At 43.3% G+C, this 21,819-nt stretch overlaps 1 protein-coding gene across 1 annotated transcript in view; it reads left to right on the forward strand.

Moving 5' to 3' along the window:
• Window positions 1-21,819, forward strand: part of KCNQ5 (potassium voltage-gated channel subfamily Q member 5) — a 1,025,261-nt gene that overhangs the window by 536,868 nt on the left and 466,574 nt on the right. Inside the window, exon 5 of the mRNA XM_078647596.1 lies at window positions 8,904-9,029. Coding sequence (XP_078503722.1) covers window positions 8,904-9,029 — 126 coding nt within the window. The remainder of the gene's footprint in view (window positions 1-8,903; window positions 9,030-21,819) is intronic.

The raw sequence follows: 21,819 nt of genomic DNA on the forward strand, positions 1-21,819 counted from the left end.
GTTCCTGTGGACCTTTGTGAGTCTGAATAAACGTGAATTTAAAGTAAAAATGCAGATAATTTGCAAACTATCTTTGGCCATCCATAATACAAATGATATTTACATTAATATTGTTAAAAGATTGGAACTTTTGAAAATCTGTAAATATTTAAAAAACATATTTTCTACTTATATATCATGCACGTCTGAAGTTGTTAACAACATGCAACAAAAGAATTAGCCGAAAAACAGCAGCCAATTCTCCAATTGCATGTCAAGGGACATCTGGATTTTATCAAAGATATATTGATTATCATTCCCTATTGCCACTCTTACTATAGCTTTTTTTAAATTCATATAGTCTTTAAAAATACGGAATATCTTGACACCATAAATCTCTTCACCATTCCAAAATGCTTCCCTTTAGTTCTCTGAAGCTATCTTGACCCTGAAACTGGAAATGCTAAACATTTGTAGATTCGTAAGAATGCTTTTCATCCGCTCCACTCAGTCACCACTGATTTTCTGAAATACAGCTGTAAGAAATTGGGTTACTGGTTGGGGGGGTAAAACCCAACTCCGCATGCAACTACCATCCATTTCAGGTTGAGGCACAAGAAAACCCCAAATTAGCCTGTTCTTAACCCACTCGTAGATTGCCGCACAGCAGTTAGGCCTCACTTAGATGCAATGTATAAATAAATGAATGCAGCACTTCAAACAGTAATAGAGTGATAAAACTACACAAGAAAAATCCCACACCAATTTAGAAAAATCGTGTATCATTTAATAAATAAACCAAGACCAAAAGGGCAACATAAATTCAGTAGAACCAGAGGTATGCAGGTTTAGAGATTTCAGTGTTTAATGAGCCAAGTGCTGGTTTCAAGGGTTTTGGAGCCTTCTGTCCCTGAGGCTTTAGTAAGGAGGCCAGCAAACTAGCGCTTTGAGTCACTCTGGGATCCTGGGTTCAACATATGTAGGACCAGTCCTTCTCACCCAGGTAAGAGGGCAGCAAGCAGAACAGGAGGGCAGAAGCCCTGCCGAGAAGTAGTCAATCAGAGTGGCAGTCCTTTCAGCAGCACAGCAGTCCTTCTTCCTGGCAGTGTTCACAGGTCCAGAAGTGTACTGAAGAGTTGGGATCTGAGGTCCAAAATGCATACCTGGTGCCCACTTTGAAGTTGAGGAAGCTTCTAAAGGTTTCCACCCCCTGAGGTGTCAGGCATCGCCTCCCTCCCTGTCCTGGCCTTGGATTGACTGGGGTCTCAATAGACTAGTGTCAATCCCTTGGTGAGAGTGCCAAGACAGTGTATTTGTGATGTGCAAGCGTGATAGGTGACAGCTCATCCCTATTGTTAACTCAGAGTGGCCCATTCTGCAAACACTTATCTTACTTTTGTCTCATTGTCTGGGAGCAAAACATAAGGGCAAACTTCCGACTAGGTCTAGCCATTTGGCCCAGGAACAGGCTGCATGAACCAAATGGTTAGAAGAACAAAATGCCAACTTTTCCTCCTATTGGAGAGGTAGGCCTTGCAGTAGTGAAAAACGACTTTAGGAGTTTTTCACTAACAGGACATGTAAAACTTAAAAATACATGTCCTACTTTGTAATTACACTGCACGCTAATCTCTGCGCTGTTCAGGGCCTACCCTAACGTGACATATGTATTAAAAAGGAAGGTTTAGGCTTTGTAAAAGGTTGATTTTGTCAAGTCAAAGTAACAATTTAAAACTGTGCATACACTCAGTCACCACTGATTTTCTGAAATACAGCTGTAAGAAATTGGGTTACTGGTTGGGGGGGTAAAACCCAACTCCGCATGCAACTACCATCCATTTCAGGTTGAGGCACAAGAAAACCCCAAATTAGCCTGTTCTTAACCCACTCGTAGATTGCCGCACAGCAGTTAGGCCTCACTTAGATGCAATGTATAAATAAATGAATGCAGCACTTCAAACAGTAATAGAGTGATAAAACTACACAAGAAAAATCCCACACCAATTTAGAAAAATCGTGTATCATTTAATAAATAAACCAAGACCAAAAGGGCAACATAAATTCAGTAGAACCAGAGGTATGCAGGTTTAGAGATTTCAGTGTTTAATGAGCCAAGTGCTGGTTTCAAGGGTTTTGGAGCCTTCTGTCCCTGAGGCTTTAGTAAGGAGGCCAGCAAACTAGCGCTTTGAGTCACTCTGGGATCCTGGGTTCAACATATGTAGGACCAGTCCTTCTCACCCAGGTAAGAGGGCAGCAAGCAGAACAGGAGGGCAGAAGCCCTGCCGAGAAGTAGTCAATCAGAGTGGCAGTCCTTTCAGCAGCACAGCAGTCCTTCTTCCTGGCAGTGTTCACAGGTCCAGAAGTGTACTGAAGAGTTGGGATCTGAGGTCCAAAATGCATACCTGGTGCCCACTTTGAAGTTGAGGAAGCTTCTAAAGGTTTCCACCCCCTGAGGTGTCAGGCATCGCCTCCCTCCCTGTCCTGGCCTTGGATTGACTGGGGTCTCAATAGACTAGTGTCAATCCCTTGGTGAGAGTGCCAAGACAGTGTATTTGTGATGTGCAAGCGTGATAGGTGACAGCTCATCCCTATTGTTAACTCAGAGTGGCCCATTCTGCAAACACTTATCTTACTTTTGTCTCATTGTCTGGGAGCAAAACATAAGGGCAAACTTCCGACTAGGTCTAGCCATTTGGCCCAGGAACAGGCTGCATGAACCAAATGGTTAGAAGAACAAAATGCCAACTTTTCCTCCTATTGGAGAGGTAGGCCTTGCAGTAGTGAAAAACGACTTTAGGAGTTTTTCACTAACAGGACATGTAAAACTTAAAAATACATGTCCTACTTTGTAATTACACTGCACGCTAATCTCTGCGCTGTTCAGGGCCTACCCTAACGTGACATATGTATTAAAAAGGAAGGTTTAGGCTTTGTAAAAGGTTGATTTTGTCAAGTCAAAGTAACAATTTAAAACTGTGCATACAGTTTTCAATGGCTGGCCTCAAGCACGTTTAAAGGGCTACCTAAATGGGCGACGCAGTCAGTGCTGCAGGCCCATTAGTAGCTTTTAATTTACAGGCCCGGATACAGGCATTACCACTTAACAAGGGACTTACAGGTAAATTGAAGGTGCCGATTGGGTATATGCAAATTCTACCATATTTTAAGGAGAGAGCACAAGCACTTTAGCACTGCTTAGCAGTGGTAACGTGCGCAGAGCCCTGAAGCCAGCAAAAACAATGTCAGCAAAACAGGAGGGTTGAAAGCAAAACAATTGAGGAGTCTCAAAAAGCCCTAAGCAATACAGCATATTTTAAACCTTTCTTCATGCATCATTGAAGATATATTTCAAATGGAAGCATTTCCTACAAAACTGTACAAAAACAGCGTACTCATTTTCTCATCTACAACACAATGTTACACTTGATTAAAGAGAATTCCCTCTTTTGCCTCACCTCCAATTTCCTTTTCACAAACATATTCTTAGTTTACCAAAATAGTTACTTACTTACGGTAATCAACATGGATGGGAGAGAAAAAGGTGGTCTGTATGTCTTTAATAAAATCCTTGGGTAAGAGGTGCTATTGCACCTCTCATTAAAAGTACCATAAACACCAACATACCTACATGAGACTCTTTCATAACCAGCCTAAATCATCTTGCCACAGTAGCTAATGTAACTGAATTGAAAGATGTAGAGACCGAAAAAAAAGTCACTGGCATTAAGCAAATGCTCTGCTTTCACGTCTGGACTAACACTCTTTGTAAAATTACAAGAAGCAGAAAACCATTTATTTTTCCCAATGTCTAATCCTGTAGAAATGGATTCATGCCTTTCACACCAGTATCTGGCCTCTAGATGAAATGCCAAGAAACTAGAGCTCACAAACAAGGAACGAAGGAGTCTACCTCTATCGAACCCCATGCCTGCCATACTTTTTGCAAAATCTCTGGTTGCAACATTCACTGGCTCTAATGCCTGATATACCGCAAATACCAATATGGCCCTTGATTCTCCTGACCTGGAAGAATCTCTTGTTGGAGATATATCCCTAAATCTAGACAATAATGATTAAAAGGTCCTTAGTCATATCAGCAAGTAGCATCAGACTTCATTCCCTTGAACAATTTAGGTAGTAGCAAGCAAAAATATTGGCAATAACCATTTTTGTAGCAAAAGAGCCTGTCATCAACTCCTCACTTTGCCCTCCCTCAGCACCTCCCTCAGCACCACTGACCAGTTGTCTCCTGGCCCCCTATTCGATCATCCCATCCTAGTTAGCTTGCAGCTGACTCTATTACAAAATATTGTACAACCATTCCATGTTTCCAGATTTTCCTACCACCAAAGAAGCTCTCCTCTTGCTTATTCTGAAAGTACTGCCCTGTCCTCATACCAAAAATCTATGTTCAGACTCCCCAACTTAAATCACTGAAGCTCTCGATAATGCAGAGGACCAAGAAAAACAGTCTGGATGAAAGCTGAGATAAGGCTAATTGCACAGGTTAAAGTCATTAGCCTAAAGGTCTGGTACTTGAACAACTGGCAATTTCTATTTTTATATTTTTCAATTTCTTCTAGGGAACCATGTGACCTTCCTTATGTCTGTCTGTAAACCCAAGAACTCCAGTTCTTTACTCAGTTCCAAAGTCAATGTCCACATATTTTGCACATTTCCAACTGACTTTTCAACTCCAAAGAGATCTGTGACATAAGAAGTATATTGTCTAAATATACTATCAGTCTAGCATTTCTCTCGCTGACATAAGCCATTCCCGGATGCAAAACCTTGGTGAAACATGTGAGAGCTGAAGAAAGATTGAAAGATTCCTGAACAGCTTTCTCCCCACCTGACCTACAAATAACACTGAATCTTCTCCATTATCAGAATAGAAAAATATGCGTCCTTGAGCTCTACATTGGCAAAACAATCCCTTTCCTGGTCCCTCAAAAGAAAAACTTCTTCCATCTTGAATTGTCTTTTTACTATTCAATTGCTTTATTCCCTCAAATTTACTACTAGCCTCAGTCCTCTGTCCAACTTTTCTTGCAGAAGCAAAGTACTCACAAAACCTTTTATCTGCTTCTGAACTTCTACAGGTGTGCCCTTTTGAAGTATCTGTTCTATTTTCAATTCCACCAAAACCTCTTGGACTTAAAATATTTAATTCATGTTTTTTTCCTTTGAAACCGAATACGTATAAACTCAATCTAGCAACCCTGAATTGCATGCAGCATCCAAGAGTTATGGCTTATCTTTCATGAGTTGTTCACTAAATCTGTAAATTGTCCTCCCACCTCTGTGAGAAAAGAAACTAAAATGTATTCCAGTTACCCTGGAGGCAGAACTGCAATTTCACTCATTTTGTTCCACCTTTTTCTCTTTGATATCTTCAGTGTTGCATGAAAAACTCCCATCACTGTTTGGAAACCCCTGAAGGTCTCTGCTCTGGAGGAAAACCTAGCCCTTGGACCACCACAACCAGAAAGCCAGCCACTTTTACAGTCTGCAAAAAACACCAATGTTACCAAACACCTTGCGCACAGAAGCGTGTGCTTTCTTGAAAGCAGTAGACTTGGGCATGTACTTGCCATTGCCTTTTCCCATGCCTTATCCTAAGAAGAGAACTGTATGTCATTAGACTCTGCATCGCCTCTTCAGTAGACATAGCCTCTAAATGTACCATTTCTTTTCATTAACAACACCCCCCTTTCCACTAAGCATCAAGAAACAAAATTATTGTTGCACCTATTCCCCTAACTTGGATAAACTAACCTGTAGCACTTTCGTTTTAGCCTCTTTTGCCACATCAGAATTCCTGACTAAGGGACCTACAGCATACAACAAGTTGATCAAGGACTGTACACTGAGAAGGACTCTTAAATTTCCTTATTGATTTCCTGGGGAAAAAGTGAATCCTCGCATTAGCTATGGTGCCACACTCTACTTAATAATCACAGAAAATAGGACAAGTTTCTACTTAAGAGGGTCCCAGTTAGGAGGAGAAAAACAGAGGACCAATACCTTCTTGGAAAATTCCTGTGATTTATTATGGATGATGGTTGCTAAGAGGCCTGATCAACAAGGCACCTAAACCACCCAGAGAAAGAGCCAAGAATAACATTTTCAGAAGTAGAGAATCCAACAGGAATCTAGCTGCCGAAAAATAAAGCTAAACAATCAGGGGCAAGACTATTCATAGCTGGTGATGAACATGACACAAAAGAGGGGAATAGATGCATTGTGATGCATCAATTTAAAAACAAAGCATCCAGTATATACAGTCCAAGAGCAAAATTCCATCACAGGAAAATGGGTTTGTACTATCTTGAATTGACAACAAACAATGAGATGGTAGCCATCTTGGATAGTAGTAGATGTAAGACTAATCAAACCTCCTTCTTCGGAAGAGTGGTGTCTTCCAGCCACAAGACCAAGAACTTCTTTTTTTGACATCCTTTCTCTTTTCCACAGCCCTGAACTTTGCCCACTGCATGTCTAGGCCAGCAGTACACTCCCGGCTGACCCTGGCAGTGGAGACACATACATTGTCAAAGTGTATGAGAGATGACACCACATCTTGCACTGAATGTGAGAAGCAGAGACATGTTGTCTGGTTGCGTACCCTCCCAAACCAGCCACTGTCCCAGCTGAGTCTCCTGTAGAGATATAACAACCTCTTCTGATTTTACAAAACATTTCCAAGTACGCCCTTGAATCCTTTTCTAATTTGAATAAAAAAACTACTCAAATTTGGATCGAACTCAGGGTTCATTCATGCCTTTCCTTACAATGATGCGCGAGAACATTCTGACCACATCACATTCTTGACATCTCTATCTAAAGTCTTCCTAATCCATTAACTGATAAATTCCCCAACATTATCTGTAGGCCACGAATCAGTACTTCTGGGTGTCTAATTTCCATTGGAGCTAAACTTGTTTTCACCCAGTGAATTGTTCAAAGCATCTTTGGAAGAGAAGACTCCTATCTATTGTCATTCAAATTATCTGACACTGCCATCAAAAATGTATTCATCATACTCCTCTTTTCCCAAACTTGGAAATTCATCTTAACGACAACACAACAAAAAAATCTCCTCTCTAAACACTTGCTTGGATTCCGCTGTGCAGCTGTGGACACCAACTCCTTGTTTGCCATGTACGACACCCATTCCATGCTTGGCCACAGGGCCACCTTTCCTCTTTAAAAAGACCTTTTTTTTATGACACCCAATCCTTCCACCAAAGCCTCTAAAGACTTTCATTTCTTTTGAATATGTTCCCTGTGCTTCTCGTTCCTTACCAAATTCTATTACTAAAGAATAAAATTCCACCCCAGAAATGTAATTTTCTCTTCTACACTGTCCCATTTCAAATCATAAAGCCCCCCCAACTGAGAACTGTATCTCCCTTTGAAGACAGCGGCATCATCTGGTTTGAAACCTCACCTCTCTACTCATAACACCATCAAAAACTTATATAATTAAAGTACCAATATTACTTTCAAGGCTTTAAACTTCTATTAGATAGCACCCACACTCCGCCAGGAAAACATGTTAAACAATCGGTAAACCTGTCAAATGTAACTTCAAAATGTATTGCTCAATATTGAAGAGACCCCACAAGTAGAACTATGCATCAGATTCTGCTAGTTACTTATGGACGAATGAAGGCTTTGTTTACGTTATACAAGTTAGGTTCCATTGAATGCGGTCCTTTGAGACCCAAATTTTCCCCTGCTTCATAGAGTGAGCTAAGCAACAGAGCTGCCTGTCATAGCAGGCACAAGGGAACATAGAAGATAGTCGTCACACGAACACATGGAACAACTGTACTCCACGAGGGCATGAACACATAACTGACTGTACTCATGCCCACAAACAACCTCAACTGACAAACAATATAGTGCAAAAATAATAATAATAATAATACACATTTGTAAAGCGCACAATCACCCGTTAGGGTCTCTAGGCGCTGGGGGCCGTCGGGAAGATTAAGCGAGCTATTGCCCAGAGTCACATGGTGCTGGGCTAACCTGCCGCCGGAGCCGGGGATCGAACCGTGATCCCCAGATTCCAGCGTCAGTCGCCCTGGCCGCGGTGCCACACCTCTTCCACAAAAAAAACTCGATTTTACTTTCCCTCACAAAAACTCTTCCTAAACTACTTTAAATACGGCACAGTAAATTAAAGATTTACTTATCTGGGAGATTACTTTTTTTTAAAGGTAAACTTACTTTCTCCTTAGACTTGAAAACCTAGAATATATTTTATAACAATTCCTCGCAATTCAAGTTTAAATTAAAAAATACCTAACGGATAAAAACATTCTTCGGCCTCCCTCAAAAACACATTCAAATCATTTGTCTGAGCAGCAGCAATGGAAACGTATGGAATGTTGAAGGCGTTTGGGGTGTTTGTATAGTCTACATTTTAAAATACCCTATGATATTTAAAGTTGCTACAAAAGGACCGGCAATTAAGAAAGAGTTGTGCATAAAGGTACTCCCTGGTCTTGGCATACAATTCATGGTGAACAATTATACAGACCTTTAGTTTCGTTAGTAGAAAGAGTTATTAAGTAAAATTACTAGCCACATGTATGTTCTGTTTCTTATTTCTATATTAGCTTTATCATCGTATAGGTCAACAAATTAGTTACTTGTATGTACTGTACATAGATATACAATTTTTGCAATCTGCAGTAGTTGATGCTACAATGCATATGATATTTACACCATCTGATATATGTAAGCAGACTCGATAAATGCCATATCATTATTAAGATCAGTTTGCTTGCTTGCTAAATGAAATGACTGGAATGTAATCGTTTACCTCTAGCTTTATCATAAAAGTTTTTTCTATAAACATTCTGTTATTATTCACGTGGTTTATTTCTATTGATCTTTTTATTATCTAGGAACTAATCACTGCCTGGTACATAGGATTTTTAGTTCTCATCTTTTCATCTTTCCTTGTCTACCTGGTGGAAAAGGATGCCAATGCACAGTTCTCTACTTATGCCGATGCTTTGTGGTGGGGGACGGTGAGTACAATAAATACTGGAGACGATTTGAAATATAATGCTTACCTAAACCTGTAAATCCTTGAAGAATACATTACAATAGAATTATTTTTGGCGCCTCTGGACGGTGTTCATTGATTCGCATATATACGTGCAGAATAGATAAATGCAAATAAGGCAGATAACTTCACAATCTAGAGTGGCTCTGTAAAATGGAAATCATATTATTGAGTTGAAATCCATGTATTTTTGTAAAAAGATTGGTCTACTGCTTCAATCTATTCCTGCTCTCGCCAATCATATTGACTATAATGTGCCTACTAGTGCACTCAAATGGACTGTAGGGCCTTGCTTTCAGTCGCATCACTCACATGTCATTAACAAAATATTTTGATCTTTTATTGGTAAATTCTAATAAACAGGTAAAATTGTATTTGTGTATGTTAGTTAACACCCTTAATATTAACTAAGTCTGTAGGCTTTGACCAATAGGTCCCTTATGGTTTTCATGTCCAATTCACCCTGCTCAGAGAATATGATGACTATTACTTTATCAGTACTAAATCACCACAGATAATTTGTGTGGCATTGTGGTTATTCCTTTGTTAGATGTAACTCTACTTTGTGGTTGCATCGCATACTGGTTGCCTTCGGTACCACTATCTATTACAGCAGTGGCGGCACCTCCACAAAGGCAGGAGAGCTTCGCCCCACTGCTTTTTAGCAGTGAATTGAAGGAAAAATAAAATGGTAAAAACTAGACGGTGTTAAAATTGTATTTGTTCCTGCTGTGGCATCTTTTGCGAGAAGGGGTTGCTCTGCTCTCAGAGCAGGGGGAGGAGTGCCAGACGCACTCTAAGTGTGCATGAATGTTTAGCCTGCTGTCTCGGGCCGGCCAAACATTCATGCGCACTTTGCATGTTCTCCACCCAGGCTGTAGTGCAGCCTGGGTGAAGAACATGCCCAGGCTCCCACTGCCTGTCAGAGTGTGAACCATGGCACTCAGACCAATCACAACGCTGCATTGCAGTGTTGCTATTGGCTTTGGGGAGCCTAGGTCTGATTCCTGTTCCTGCTGGATTAGGGACTACACAGGAGAGACCGTCTGAAATGAGGGACTGTGGAGGGGAGACTCAGTGAGGAAGTGGCGAGAAGGTATGCTTTTTCATTTTTTTTAACTCCCGCCTCCCTCCTTCTTCCCCCTTCCGCCACCCTGCCTCCCTGATCCATGCCAGTCGCCACAGTATCACAGTGGCTTGATGCTCACTTCTTTTGTTATCGACTACATCTCGGTGTTGCTTCATATTATTTTAATTTATTTATTTTGTGATTATTCATATTGTGCAGATTCAGTTCTGGGGAGATAGTGGAGCTCTTCTTCAAAGATAGTAGGTCTATATGTTACTGCATGCAGTTTATAGAGGCAATGATGAAGCATACAATGGATGGTTACAATGTTATGTATGGCAGGTAAGCCACTTGTTGACAGGTGAAAAATGGTTACAAAAGTAACAAAAATGTTTCAAAACTTTACATGATTTACAGGTTTACAAAATGTAAAAGATTTGTGTTTTTCAAAACACCCTCTGTGAGAGGGAGGGGTCAGATTAGGAGTTGATGCAATAAGAAGAGGCAAGTGCTAGTATTTTTTCTGAAGGTGTGTAGAGAAGGTATCATTCTTTGGAGCTCCTAACAATTGTGTGTTGCAAAGGAGAAGAAGATTGTTTTATTACCTTATGTTGAGACAGTCCAAGAGTTTTGGTTGGTAATGTTAATGATCCTTGACCCTCTATGAATGAGAAGTTGATTGATATCTATTCGAGTTTTTGCATATGTATGGATTTACATGTGATTTTTAGTCCTCTCAGCGTTAGGGTGGTCTTCGCCCAGACATTTTGTCTTCTCCCCTCCTGTTTTGCTCCATACCTTTATGTTGGCCTGAGGACTCTGTACACGTTACCACGGCTGACCAGTGCTAAAGTGCTTGTGCTCACTAACTGACACATGACATGATATAATTGGCTTGCACCTGATTGGCACATTTAATTTACTTAAAGGTCCCTAGTAAAGTGGTATACATATACCTGGAGCAGGTAAATTGAATGCTGCAAGTGGGCATGCAGCCCTCATTGTGTCAGCCACTTAAGTAGCCCCTTAAAACATGTACATGTTTCAGGCCTGCCATTGCAGCCTGTGTGCAGTATTAAACTGACAATTCATCCTGGTGAAAAAACCACTTGCTAGGCCTGAAACTCAATTTGTAATTCATATAGGTCACCCCTAAGGTAGGCCCTAAACAGCCGATATGGCATGGCGTAATGTATTTAAAAGTGGAAAATGTACTTTTAAGAATTACATATCTTGGTAGTGAAAAACTCATACATTCATTTTTCACTACTGTGAGGACTGCCTCTTCATAGGATATCATCTGGGTTACCTTACTACATTTAATAAGTGATACGTTTTGTTTGGGAGTAGGTAGAAACACCAGGTTTGGTGTCTACGGAATTGTCATTTAAAATCTTCTTTCATGGTAAAGTCGAATTTTAAGTCATAATTCAGAAAATTTCACTTTTAGAAAGTTGGCATTTTCTTGTCCTAACCATTTGGTGCCTCTAGTCAGTTCCTGGGTAACATGACTAGGTGTAGTTGGCAGTTTGCCTTTGTGTATTCCTCTCAGAGAGCCACACAATAGGGAGACTAGGACCGGCAAGATGGGCCATCCTGGAAGGGTGGAGCTGTGCACAACCCCAAATGCACTTCAAGACACTGCCTCAGCTCATAAACAAAGAAGTTATGTGACTCCAGACACCCTGGGCCCAGGGCAGAGTGTCAGGAGGTTCCACACACCTCTGGGGGGACTCCAGATGTTTCTTCCACTTCAAAGCTCGCACCAGGTATGAAAACAATCCCCCTCAAACCCAGCTGCAACAAGAAGACTGCCCTGCTGCCAGAAGCCTGTTCTGTGCCCTCAGAGGACTTCCCCACTGCTTGAGACCTGCTACTCTGTTTGAACCAAAGACTTCCAGAGTGACTCCAAGGGCTAGTTGGCTGGCCTCTTGATCACAGCACCTGGACCCAGCCTGAGGGAGTTCTGACCCTCTACGTGGTGACCCTCCAGTCTTCGAACATTCGAAGTGGTGATAAAGGTGCCAGATAGCCCAAATCCAAAACTTGGGACTTGAAACATTTTCAGCCAAAATGTGTAGTCAGAACCAGGAAAAGACTGGGACTAACCTGCTCACCGATACGCCCAAGGTGCTTTGCCAGTCAGCCTGACTTTAAGATAGCACCCTATCTGGCTACATCCTGCAGCTTCGTCCCGCTGGACATGTTCTACTTCCAAAAAAGAGACTAAGTCTAAATGTAAAAATCTTCATCACAACTTCGTATAGCGGCTCCCCGATAACGACGACTCATCCTTGAACACCGCTGACTACCTAGCCCAGGTGAACTTTACATTCTCAGGCATTTTTTAATGACATTTCTTTTAAGTATGATGGTAAGCGGGGGCCAGGACCAATCCACTTCGTATATCCAAACCACACTCCATCGCGGTTGGCCATAACTTTCGACTTTGACCCGTTCTCGCTCAACAAGATGTCCCTGGCTGACATTTTAAGTGCTATTTTTCAATTTAAACTTTAAAAATTCATAACTCCGGTTCTTCTGATTGGATTTATTTTTATAATCTTTTTATTCAAGTTTCATTGTGTTGCATGCTGTACAATTGAAAACATTAATACCGAACCCTCACACCCTCCAGAAAATGTAACACAACCTCCCCAGAAATCCCATACATAATATTGTGCCAATCGGCTCCACATAGTTTATATTCCTCTTGATTTCCCCCAGTAATTCAGAGGGTCTACTGCAGCTCTATGAGACTCTCATACTGATTGGAGTTGTGTAGTTTTGGTGTCCAATAATTTATTACATTTTACTTTATTTTTTAAAATTAGTGTGCGATTTTTCTTGTGTTCTGTTGTCACTTAATTGCTGTTTAAGTGCTGCATAAATACTTTACACGTTGCCTCTAGGTTAAGTCTGACTGCTTTTGTGCAAAGCTGTCAGAGGGTTAAGCAGAGCTTAATTTGTGTTGGTGTTTGGTGTTTGGTGTTTGCTCAGCAAAGGCACTTATTTCTATGAACACTAGCACATGTTCATATAAATTGTGGCATCCTCAGCTTATTTTTGTGAGCACAGAATACACTTTACCAATTCAATGTATTACAAAATTATAAAACTCATACTTCTGGGCCATCCCTACAGCTTTGGGTGACCTGCAATAGTGCAAAATGCTGCACTTGTTTAAGTGTGATAATTAGTAGGTAAAGCTGGCACTGGCATTTGGTAGCAGTGGCAGGAGCTGGGGGTGGTGCTGGCTGCAGTTGAAAACTTATATTTTTACAAATTAAGCACCGGGGAGAAGTAACAAGGTAGCTCTCACTAGAACATTTTACATTGAAGATGTAATGATACAATTATAACTGTACCCCCAAAGGAACACAATTATTAGTCTTCAACAGAGAAAAATTCGATGTTTTATGAGATGGCTAAACGAAATTCAACTTGACAACCTAACCTTTCTCCTATTACCAAATTATTTGTCTTTCTCATACATCGCAATGTATTCTTTGAAGATCACATCAATAAGAAAACGCACATGACATGGCACAACATGAGTGTTCTGTACAAAATCAAACCAAGCTCCCACTATCCTCAAAAGCTCTCTTTTTATCCTATGTGGATGGGGGAAATGCCCCCACACGTTACCCGAGATGCTTTTCACACAGCAGTCATACAGGTCACATACGAATGGAAATTCAACCACATTTCTCTCACTCTCAAGAAGTTTCTTTCCCATATTCACTATCAGTAAGCTGCAACTTCAAATTGTTATGCATCACTGTGAGAAATTGGGTTATTGGTTGAAGAGGTTGGCAACCCAACTCAAGCCACAACCACAGTCTTTGTCAGGGTGAACCACAAAATTCATGAAGTTAGCATGTGCTTCCAGTGCTTAATTTGGAAAAAATATAAGTACCAGGGCTCTTGTCAGGAGGCCACTGCAGCTTGCATCACACATTGTCCATGCCATTCTGCCAATGATAGTAACAACCAGTGGTGGCCCGTGTAGGTAAGATCGGTGAGGCGGTGGGACAGTGGAGTCAAAAAACGGCGAGGAGGCAAAATAACATTTAAAAAAAAGAAAAACACTTACCTTTCGCTCGTGGCATTGCCATATCGGCAATGTGGAGAGCGCAAGGTAAGTGGTTTTCTTTTTTTAATTATATTTATTTACCCTTCTCATCATCTGTCAACCTCCCCCGCCCCACACCACCGCCCCACCACTCTTACCTGCACCAGCCATGACTGGTAACAACAGAATACTAACCATCACACTCCTACAAGTGTTACAGCCTTGGAGGCCTGAAGTCGTCTGAATTGTAAGAATGGCTTGGGCAGCATGTAGTAAAAATTTGTAATATATATTGAATTAATAATTACCTGTTTTTGAGGTAATCTCTAAATTATCCAGACAGCGCCACCTTCTGACAGACTATCACAAGTGCCGGTGTTGACAATTAAGTCCCTGGTGCTGAGCACCAGAAACCACCGGCTCGAATTAAGCACTGCTTGTTTCTTATTTATTTAATTTATATTTCTTGCAAAGTGCTAACACACTGAAAGGATCAGAAGCTCGCCTTGAATGTAACTAACTTCTGTAATCAAGTATATTTTCCTTCCTGCTCGCACCAGTGATTCCAGGTGCAGGTTTATTGCAGGTACACGGTTCTCATCTGGTAAGAGGGAGGATGTAACAGCCATGAGTATTGAGAACCTCATTAGCTCCGGCATAGGAAGCATTTCAAATGCCCAGACAGATTGCTGTGGGAAAATCCATGGCACAGGAGTTCAGAGCAGTAGAGTGAAGCCTAATTAAATAGATGCGCTTCTCGTGTATGGATGACTCCAGCTTCTTCAGGCACAGGCCCGTAATGGAAACAAATTGCTGCCAGCTGAACAACAGTCAAGAATATAGCAAATGTATCAGTGTTATGAAGTGCTACATTTTCCAGTATCCCTACAAATAAACAGTTATTTCTTTCAGGGACAGTTTTAACAAACTTCATATGTTTGAAAAAGGCATTTTATATAATTTAAACATGCAATTTCAAGTTTCCAGAAGTAAAATAAATATCTATATACAGTAGAAAATAATCTTTCCCTGTTATCCATCCCATTACTACACCAGCCTACATGTGGCCCTTTACTAAGGGTATACACAGATTGTGAATGTTCTGATTCACTCGTGGAATTTAGGTGCAGGAGTCTAATAAAGCCTTATAGCCCACCATAGCGGGCTATGCTGGCCATTACAGGCCCGCTCCAGCATTAAAGGCCCAAGCCGAAGGTGAGGGCTTTTAACAAGGGAGCAGGACTTTAATGGCCGGTATAGCCCAGCTATGGAGGGCTATAAGGTTATTAGAACATTCTGCCACTAAAGGGCAGAATGTTCTAACAAATAAAACAAAGGCCTATCGGAGCCCGAGGGGGGTTAAATCCCCTCGGGCTTTGCAAGGCCTTTGTCCACAGCAACAGCTGTAAACAAACACAACATGGAATGTTGCTCAGAGGGCTTTTACTGGCCCGTAGAAGCATGGATCACTCCATTGTATTCAATAGAGTGCTCCACATTTCAATGTTCTAATAAGGATAAACATGTTTTACTGAGCTCCGCAAAACCTTCATTTAGTAAATCACAAAAAAGGTGTCAGCGAACGTTTTCAAAAGTGACTTTGGCATTCTCTTCCATAGTTCCGACAAAACTCAAGGTTAACTTTGGTATACAGGTCGGCGAATGAAGGCAGAGGAGCACAGATGTCAAAAGATGCAGAGCGTAATGTCCGCACCAAAAAATAACAAGATCAGGGGTGAGAATTGCATAAATAAAAATATAAACAGACTATACATTAAAAAGTAGAATAATGGTTTTCAGTGGTTGCCATAAATCCGTTTATGGAAGCTATAAAGGCGCATTAAATCTGAGCCTTTTTGAGCTTCTAAGCAGAGCATGGATCAATGGGCCCCTAGGAAAATTGAATCAGTTCATATCCTCACAAAGGGCTTGTTGTGAGGAAGGAAGCCCTTCAGAACGTATTCTCAGTGAATAAGAATGGTTCATCCTGGTAAAGTCATCTCTGTTTGTATTTAGAACCTTTTAGGCAACTCTCACATCTTCACAGAGACCCCCCAGAAGTCTGAACACAATTTGATTTCCAAACAGGTGGATACTCAAGAAATGAGACCTGTCTCACACCAACTACTCCAGCTAAAAACGTTTTTTGGGTTCAATGAAGGTCAATACAATTTACAACTGTCTTTCATCAATTGCACCATCTAGAAATCCAGCACGTTTCAGCCCCTTCCACTGGATACAGGACCCATTCCAAGCCACACCTTCCAAGTACAAAGTAACTAGCATTCAGAATGCCCACTGCTGTCCATCATCCCAATATCCCCACACTGTGGTTCAGGATAATGGCTAGTTCCAAACCTAGAGCTAAGAGCTAATCCAATCAATGTCCAAGTCTTTCCTTCACAGGTAAATTATACATCTTCTTCCCTATTCTTTTCTTTTTGAAGTTTTGAACACTAGAAAATGGCAACAGTAGGACTTGGAAGAAACAATACAGCTGCACCATTGAAGTAAACTCTAACTAAACCTGTTGGAAAAAGGGTTATGGTTTGAGAGGGGTAAAATCCAAATCAAGCAGTGGCCACAATCTCTGTCATGGAGAAACACAAGCAACCCACAAATTAATCTGTGCTTAATTAACCCTCTGGTAGATTGGCACAAAAGCAGACAGCCTTAACTTGGAGTCAGCGTGTCCAATATGTATTCCTGGTGCCGACTTTGAAATAGGAGAATATTCTGGAGGTTGCCACGATCCCAGATGAGCTTGGAATTTCTTCCGCCCTGTCCTGGCCCCAGGTTGTCTGGTGCCACAATAGAGTAGCGTCAAAGCCTCTTTTAGTGTTCTCAGGCAGAGACTTTGCATTGTGTAAGTGTGGTATGTGACAGCTTCTCCCCCTCATCAAGTCAGAGATGGCTTGTTCTGCCAACATCTATGCTCCTTCATCTCACTGTCTGGAAGCTATATGCAAAGACCATCTGCTACCCAGGCCTGCCAAGTATCACGCATCAGGCATGACATGAACGCATTTCAGTGTGGTGTTCTGCATCACTGCACTGAAATGCATTGTCACGCATGTTAATGCAGTGGCTCAACACTGTGTACCAGCGCTGAAACTGGCTATGCCAGGCTGCTTGCGCGTGCGAGGGCGCCTGTGACACTCTGTGTGCTGGCTCTGCTGCTCCCCGGCAGGCTCAGTAAATAATGATCTTGTCTGAAGAGGCTGAGTGCTACAATGTTACATTTTAGCCTTGCCAGACTGGCTGCATTAAAATTCCCGCCCGCGGTGCGCGGCTGTCTGTCACAGAGGCACTGCCCAATTATACCAAGACCCGAGCCTGGTGGGGCCTGCCCTCAGCAGTGGTTGAGTACTGGCTGGCGGGGGTGTGACCTCACGTCCTGGAAGGAAGTGAGGTCGCATTCTCGAGCCGCGGGGGACTCGAGAGTGGAGTCGACTGGGGTGCTCTGACTGCTGTCCTGTCCTTGTCCTGAGCTACACTCTTAGACTGCCAGTGTGCTTGCTGCCTGTGCATATTACCGGCGTTGAACCGGACGGTAGCATTGTCGCCACTCAGCATCATGATGGCTGCGCATGAGAGAGGCCTCGGGCCCTGCGGTGGGGAGCTGCACAATGCTGTGCGGCCGCAGCGACCTGGTGCCTCAGCCACCCACAAACTCACATACAAACACAAGGGTCACTAGGGAATACAATCAGCTGTTCCGCAGGGGCTGTCTGGATCCAAGGCAAACACCCTGATAACAAGCACTGCATCAAAATACCTGTCTGCCTCCTGCAGTCTGCAGAGGTCTCACAGTGGCCTTACAAATACAGGAAACAGAACAAACACATTCTGGTCTCTTCGAGTGTCTTAGGCACATGCGTGTGGGAACCTTCAGAGGCCGAGACACGTGCTTACTGAATCTTCCTGAATCATCCAGAGTTGTTATCAATCAGTGTAAGCATTGCTGGACTAGGACTGAAAGGTCTTTTGGACAACCTAGTGCAACAGGTGCCCCGCCTTCCCTAGCGCTATTCCAACATCATGTTGGACCATAAGGCTCAATGGCTAGATTACTTAGCGTTATTCCCCACTATGTGGAGTCTTGTTGCCTTATCTATTGAGGATGGAGTAAGGTTTATGGAGAGGAAGGTGTAAGAGGGTAATGGCCAGATTACTTCCTAGTAATCGTGATTACACCAATTAGCCGGAAGGAATCAGACGAGGAACTGCCACCACCTCCCGCACCTGGACCGAACTCGCGCTCAGAGACAGAGTGCCAGAGGACTGTGAGACTACAGAACAAGACAAGTAAATACTTTGGCCAGGCAGCCTGCCTGGCTGCCAGCTACCACTGACTTTAGTTGTTGTCACAGTAGAGTGTCCACTGCAGGTCTCAGGTTTGTTCCCCTCACTGCTGAATATATGATCTTAAGAGGCATGCTTTCCTGAATTAAGTTGGAACAAAATGCGTTCCGTGAGTATTTACAGACATTTTAATTCAGGAAATACTGAATAGCAGGACGGAATTGCATGTATTTATTGGCAGCGAGGGAGGTGCTCTTCACGCACTTTAAAAAGTTTGGAGGCTGCTGGTGTCGCTTGTATGGAAATACAGCTACATATTAATTTCAAGTAAGTGTGTGTCTAGAATTTTATATGGCACTCTGATACCCATAGGGTCTTGTGACAGTGCGCGCTATAGAAAGTGGCAAATATAAATAAACGTGTAACTTGGAGACAACCTCAGAATTATAAACTTAAACACCATGAGGCCTGCTGAACTAGATAGCTCGAGGTCTGCTGAGCAGTGAAAGCCTAAATCTGGTGCTAATAGCCAGACAGGGGTCTTGTGCATACAGAGTCTGAGCAATGGGATTTGATGTAAAATCTGAGGCGTGCTGCACACAGAGTTTAAGGCTTGGGCGCACTGTATGCAGACTGAAGCTTGCTACACAAGCTTGATATCCAGCCGCATGTAGGCCGAGACTGAGAGATGAGGTCTGAGGCATGCTATCTTAGAAGGCCTGCTGCACCCAGCCACACCATGCACACAGACGCAAGCCCCCTGCATGCATACAGCATCGTGCACAGCTACACTGTGCACACTGATGCAAGCCTCCTGCACGCACAGAGCATTGCACCCAGCAACACCATGCAAAGACGCAAGCCTCCTACACGCAAATAGCATCACACAGCTGCAGACCCGGTGGTATCCACAGTCACACACAGAATGAACCTGCAGTCTATAATTCACCATAAGGCAGCGCAATAACTGCGTGGCAGTTTGAGACCTTCTGCACACGGGGCAGTGACCTGATGCCTGCAGTGCACCGAGTTAGGCAGAGATCAAGGGCACACCAAACTCAGCCGTAACTACATGGTCAGCGACTAGCTGCCGCCTCCCCCCCAATCCGGCACCCAATACCCAGGAACGTGGACACGAGACGTCTTTACTTTTTTGGAAGGCGGGCGCTAGTCGCCCGGCCGTATTTATTAAAGTATGAAATTAAAAAAGGTTTTAATTGCATAATCAACAATTTATACAAAAATTCAGCAGGACATTTAGGTTTAGCAATACGTTTGAGAGCCTGACTTTAACAAAACTCTAATACATGTTGTTTTCCTAACTTATACTAAACATCCTCATCTAGAATTTTTGTACATTTCTGGCCATATGGCAGGGTCACTACCGGTGTCAGGTCCAACAAGCTGCGCCTCCCCTCTGGATGTGCGCATGCGCAGTGTTACCCCGGGAATTGCCCGGTCTACGCCCTGAACTCCATTTACCCACTAAAGGAGGGCCCTTACTCTGCGCCGGTGGCGTCGTGAGTCCACGCACGCGGGGTGGCTACCAGCCTAAGGAAAGCGTGAACTACTCCTACCCGCGCTCCTTTGCTTTGTAGCATCCATTACCTTGCCCCTGGAGTTGTGGGAGTGGCCCGCAGGCCCCTCCCCCTGGGCGGGAACCTCCATAGGATGATGCCCGCCCCCTCAGACCTCAAATATGTGCTCACCGATAATGACCTTACCGCATGCCCCATACCTAATAAATACGACGACCTATGGGAAATAATTCTAAAGGACAGCTACACTGGCTAATAAAACAGTATCAACGTATAGCTACAAAGGGAAAAAAGGCCTAAAGACACATAGCATTAAATACAGTTCACTTCAAACAGTATCAACGTATAGCTACAAAGGGAAAAAAGGCCTAAAGATACATAGCATTAAACACAGTTCACTTCAAACAGTATCAACGTATAGCTACAAAGGGAAAAAAAGGCCTAAAGACACATAGCATTAAATACAGTACACTTCACACATGACTTGATAAAAGGGGGAAAAAATTCCTAGACAAAAGCATCAACAAAATATACCAACAGTTCATCTCTATTACCCTGTGAGACCCGTGGACCGTACATCCAGAACTTACCATTCAACCAGACATAAGAACTGCTACCAAACATTTTGTTCCAAGGGATGGTGGGTGGGAAAACAAAGAAGCCCCGAGCGCGGGGCACACCGTTTCGGCGAGGGAGCGTCCAGGGACAAGGGGGTCTCCTGGGCGCTCCCTATCTCTTTATTCCCGAGGGGCCAGGTGGCCCCTCCTCTAGCCCGCCCCCCTTGACCCGGACCCACTTCTCAGGATCCGGGTCAAGGTGGCCGCCAGCCAACCGGCGGTGGGCCGCGCCCCCCAGGGCACGCCCCCACCGCCGAATGGCAACAAAGGAGACAGTGGGGGCGACGGTCGCCGCGCCGCCATGCATGCGGGGGGGCCGAGGGCCCCCCCTTTTCACATGGTCAGCGACTAGCTGCCGCCTCCCCCCCAATCCGGCACCCAATACCCAGGAACGTGGACACGAGACGTCTTTACTTTTTTGGAAGGCGGGCGCTAGTCGCCCGGCCGTATTTATTAAAGTATGAAATTAAAAAAGGTTTTAATTGCATAATCAACAATTTATACAAAAATTCAGCAGGACATTTAGGTTTAGCAATAAGTTTGAGAGCCTGACTTTAACAAAACTCTAATACATGTTGTTTTCCTAACTTATACTAAACATCCTCATCTAGAATTTTTGTACATTTCTGGCCATATGGCAGGGTCACTACCGGTGTCAGGTCCTACAAGCTGCGCCTCCCCTCTGGATGTGCGCATGCGCAGTGTTACCCCGGGAATTGCCCGGTCTACGCCCTGAACTCCATTTACCCACTAAAGGAGGGCCCTTACTCTGCGCCGGTGGCGTCGTGAGTCCACGCGCGCGGGGTGGCTACCAGCCTAAGGAAAGCGTGAACTACTCCTACCCGCGCTCCTTTGCTTTGTAGCATCCATTACCTTGCCCCTGGAGTTGTGGGAGTGGCCCGCAGGCCCCTCCCCCTGGGCGGGAACCTCCATAGGATGATGCCCGCCCCCTCAGACCTCAAATATGTGCTCACCGATAATGACCTTACCGCCACAGGCCAGCATTGTTAACCGACGATCTGGCCTCCCCCTGCCTAGACCTACCCTAGAAAGTTCTCACTCTAGCAAACCTTCCAACCAGGCCCAGACCCCAGGCCCCTTCCTTCCTCCGTCAAATGGACTCCCCTTACCAGGTAGGACAAATACAC

Source organism: Lissotriton helveticus, chromosome 6 (genome assembly GCF_964261635.1).
Source record: "Lissotriton helveticus chromosome 6, aLisHel1.1, whole genome shotgun sequence".
Classification (NCBI taxonomy): domain Eukaryota; kingdom Metazoa; phylum Chordata; class Amphibia; order Caudata; family Salamandridae; genus Lissotriton; species Lissotriton helveticus.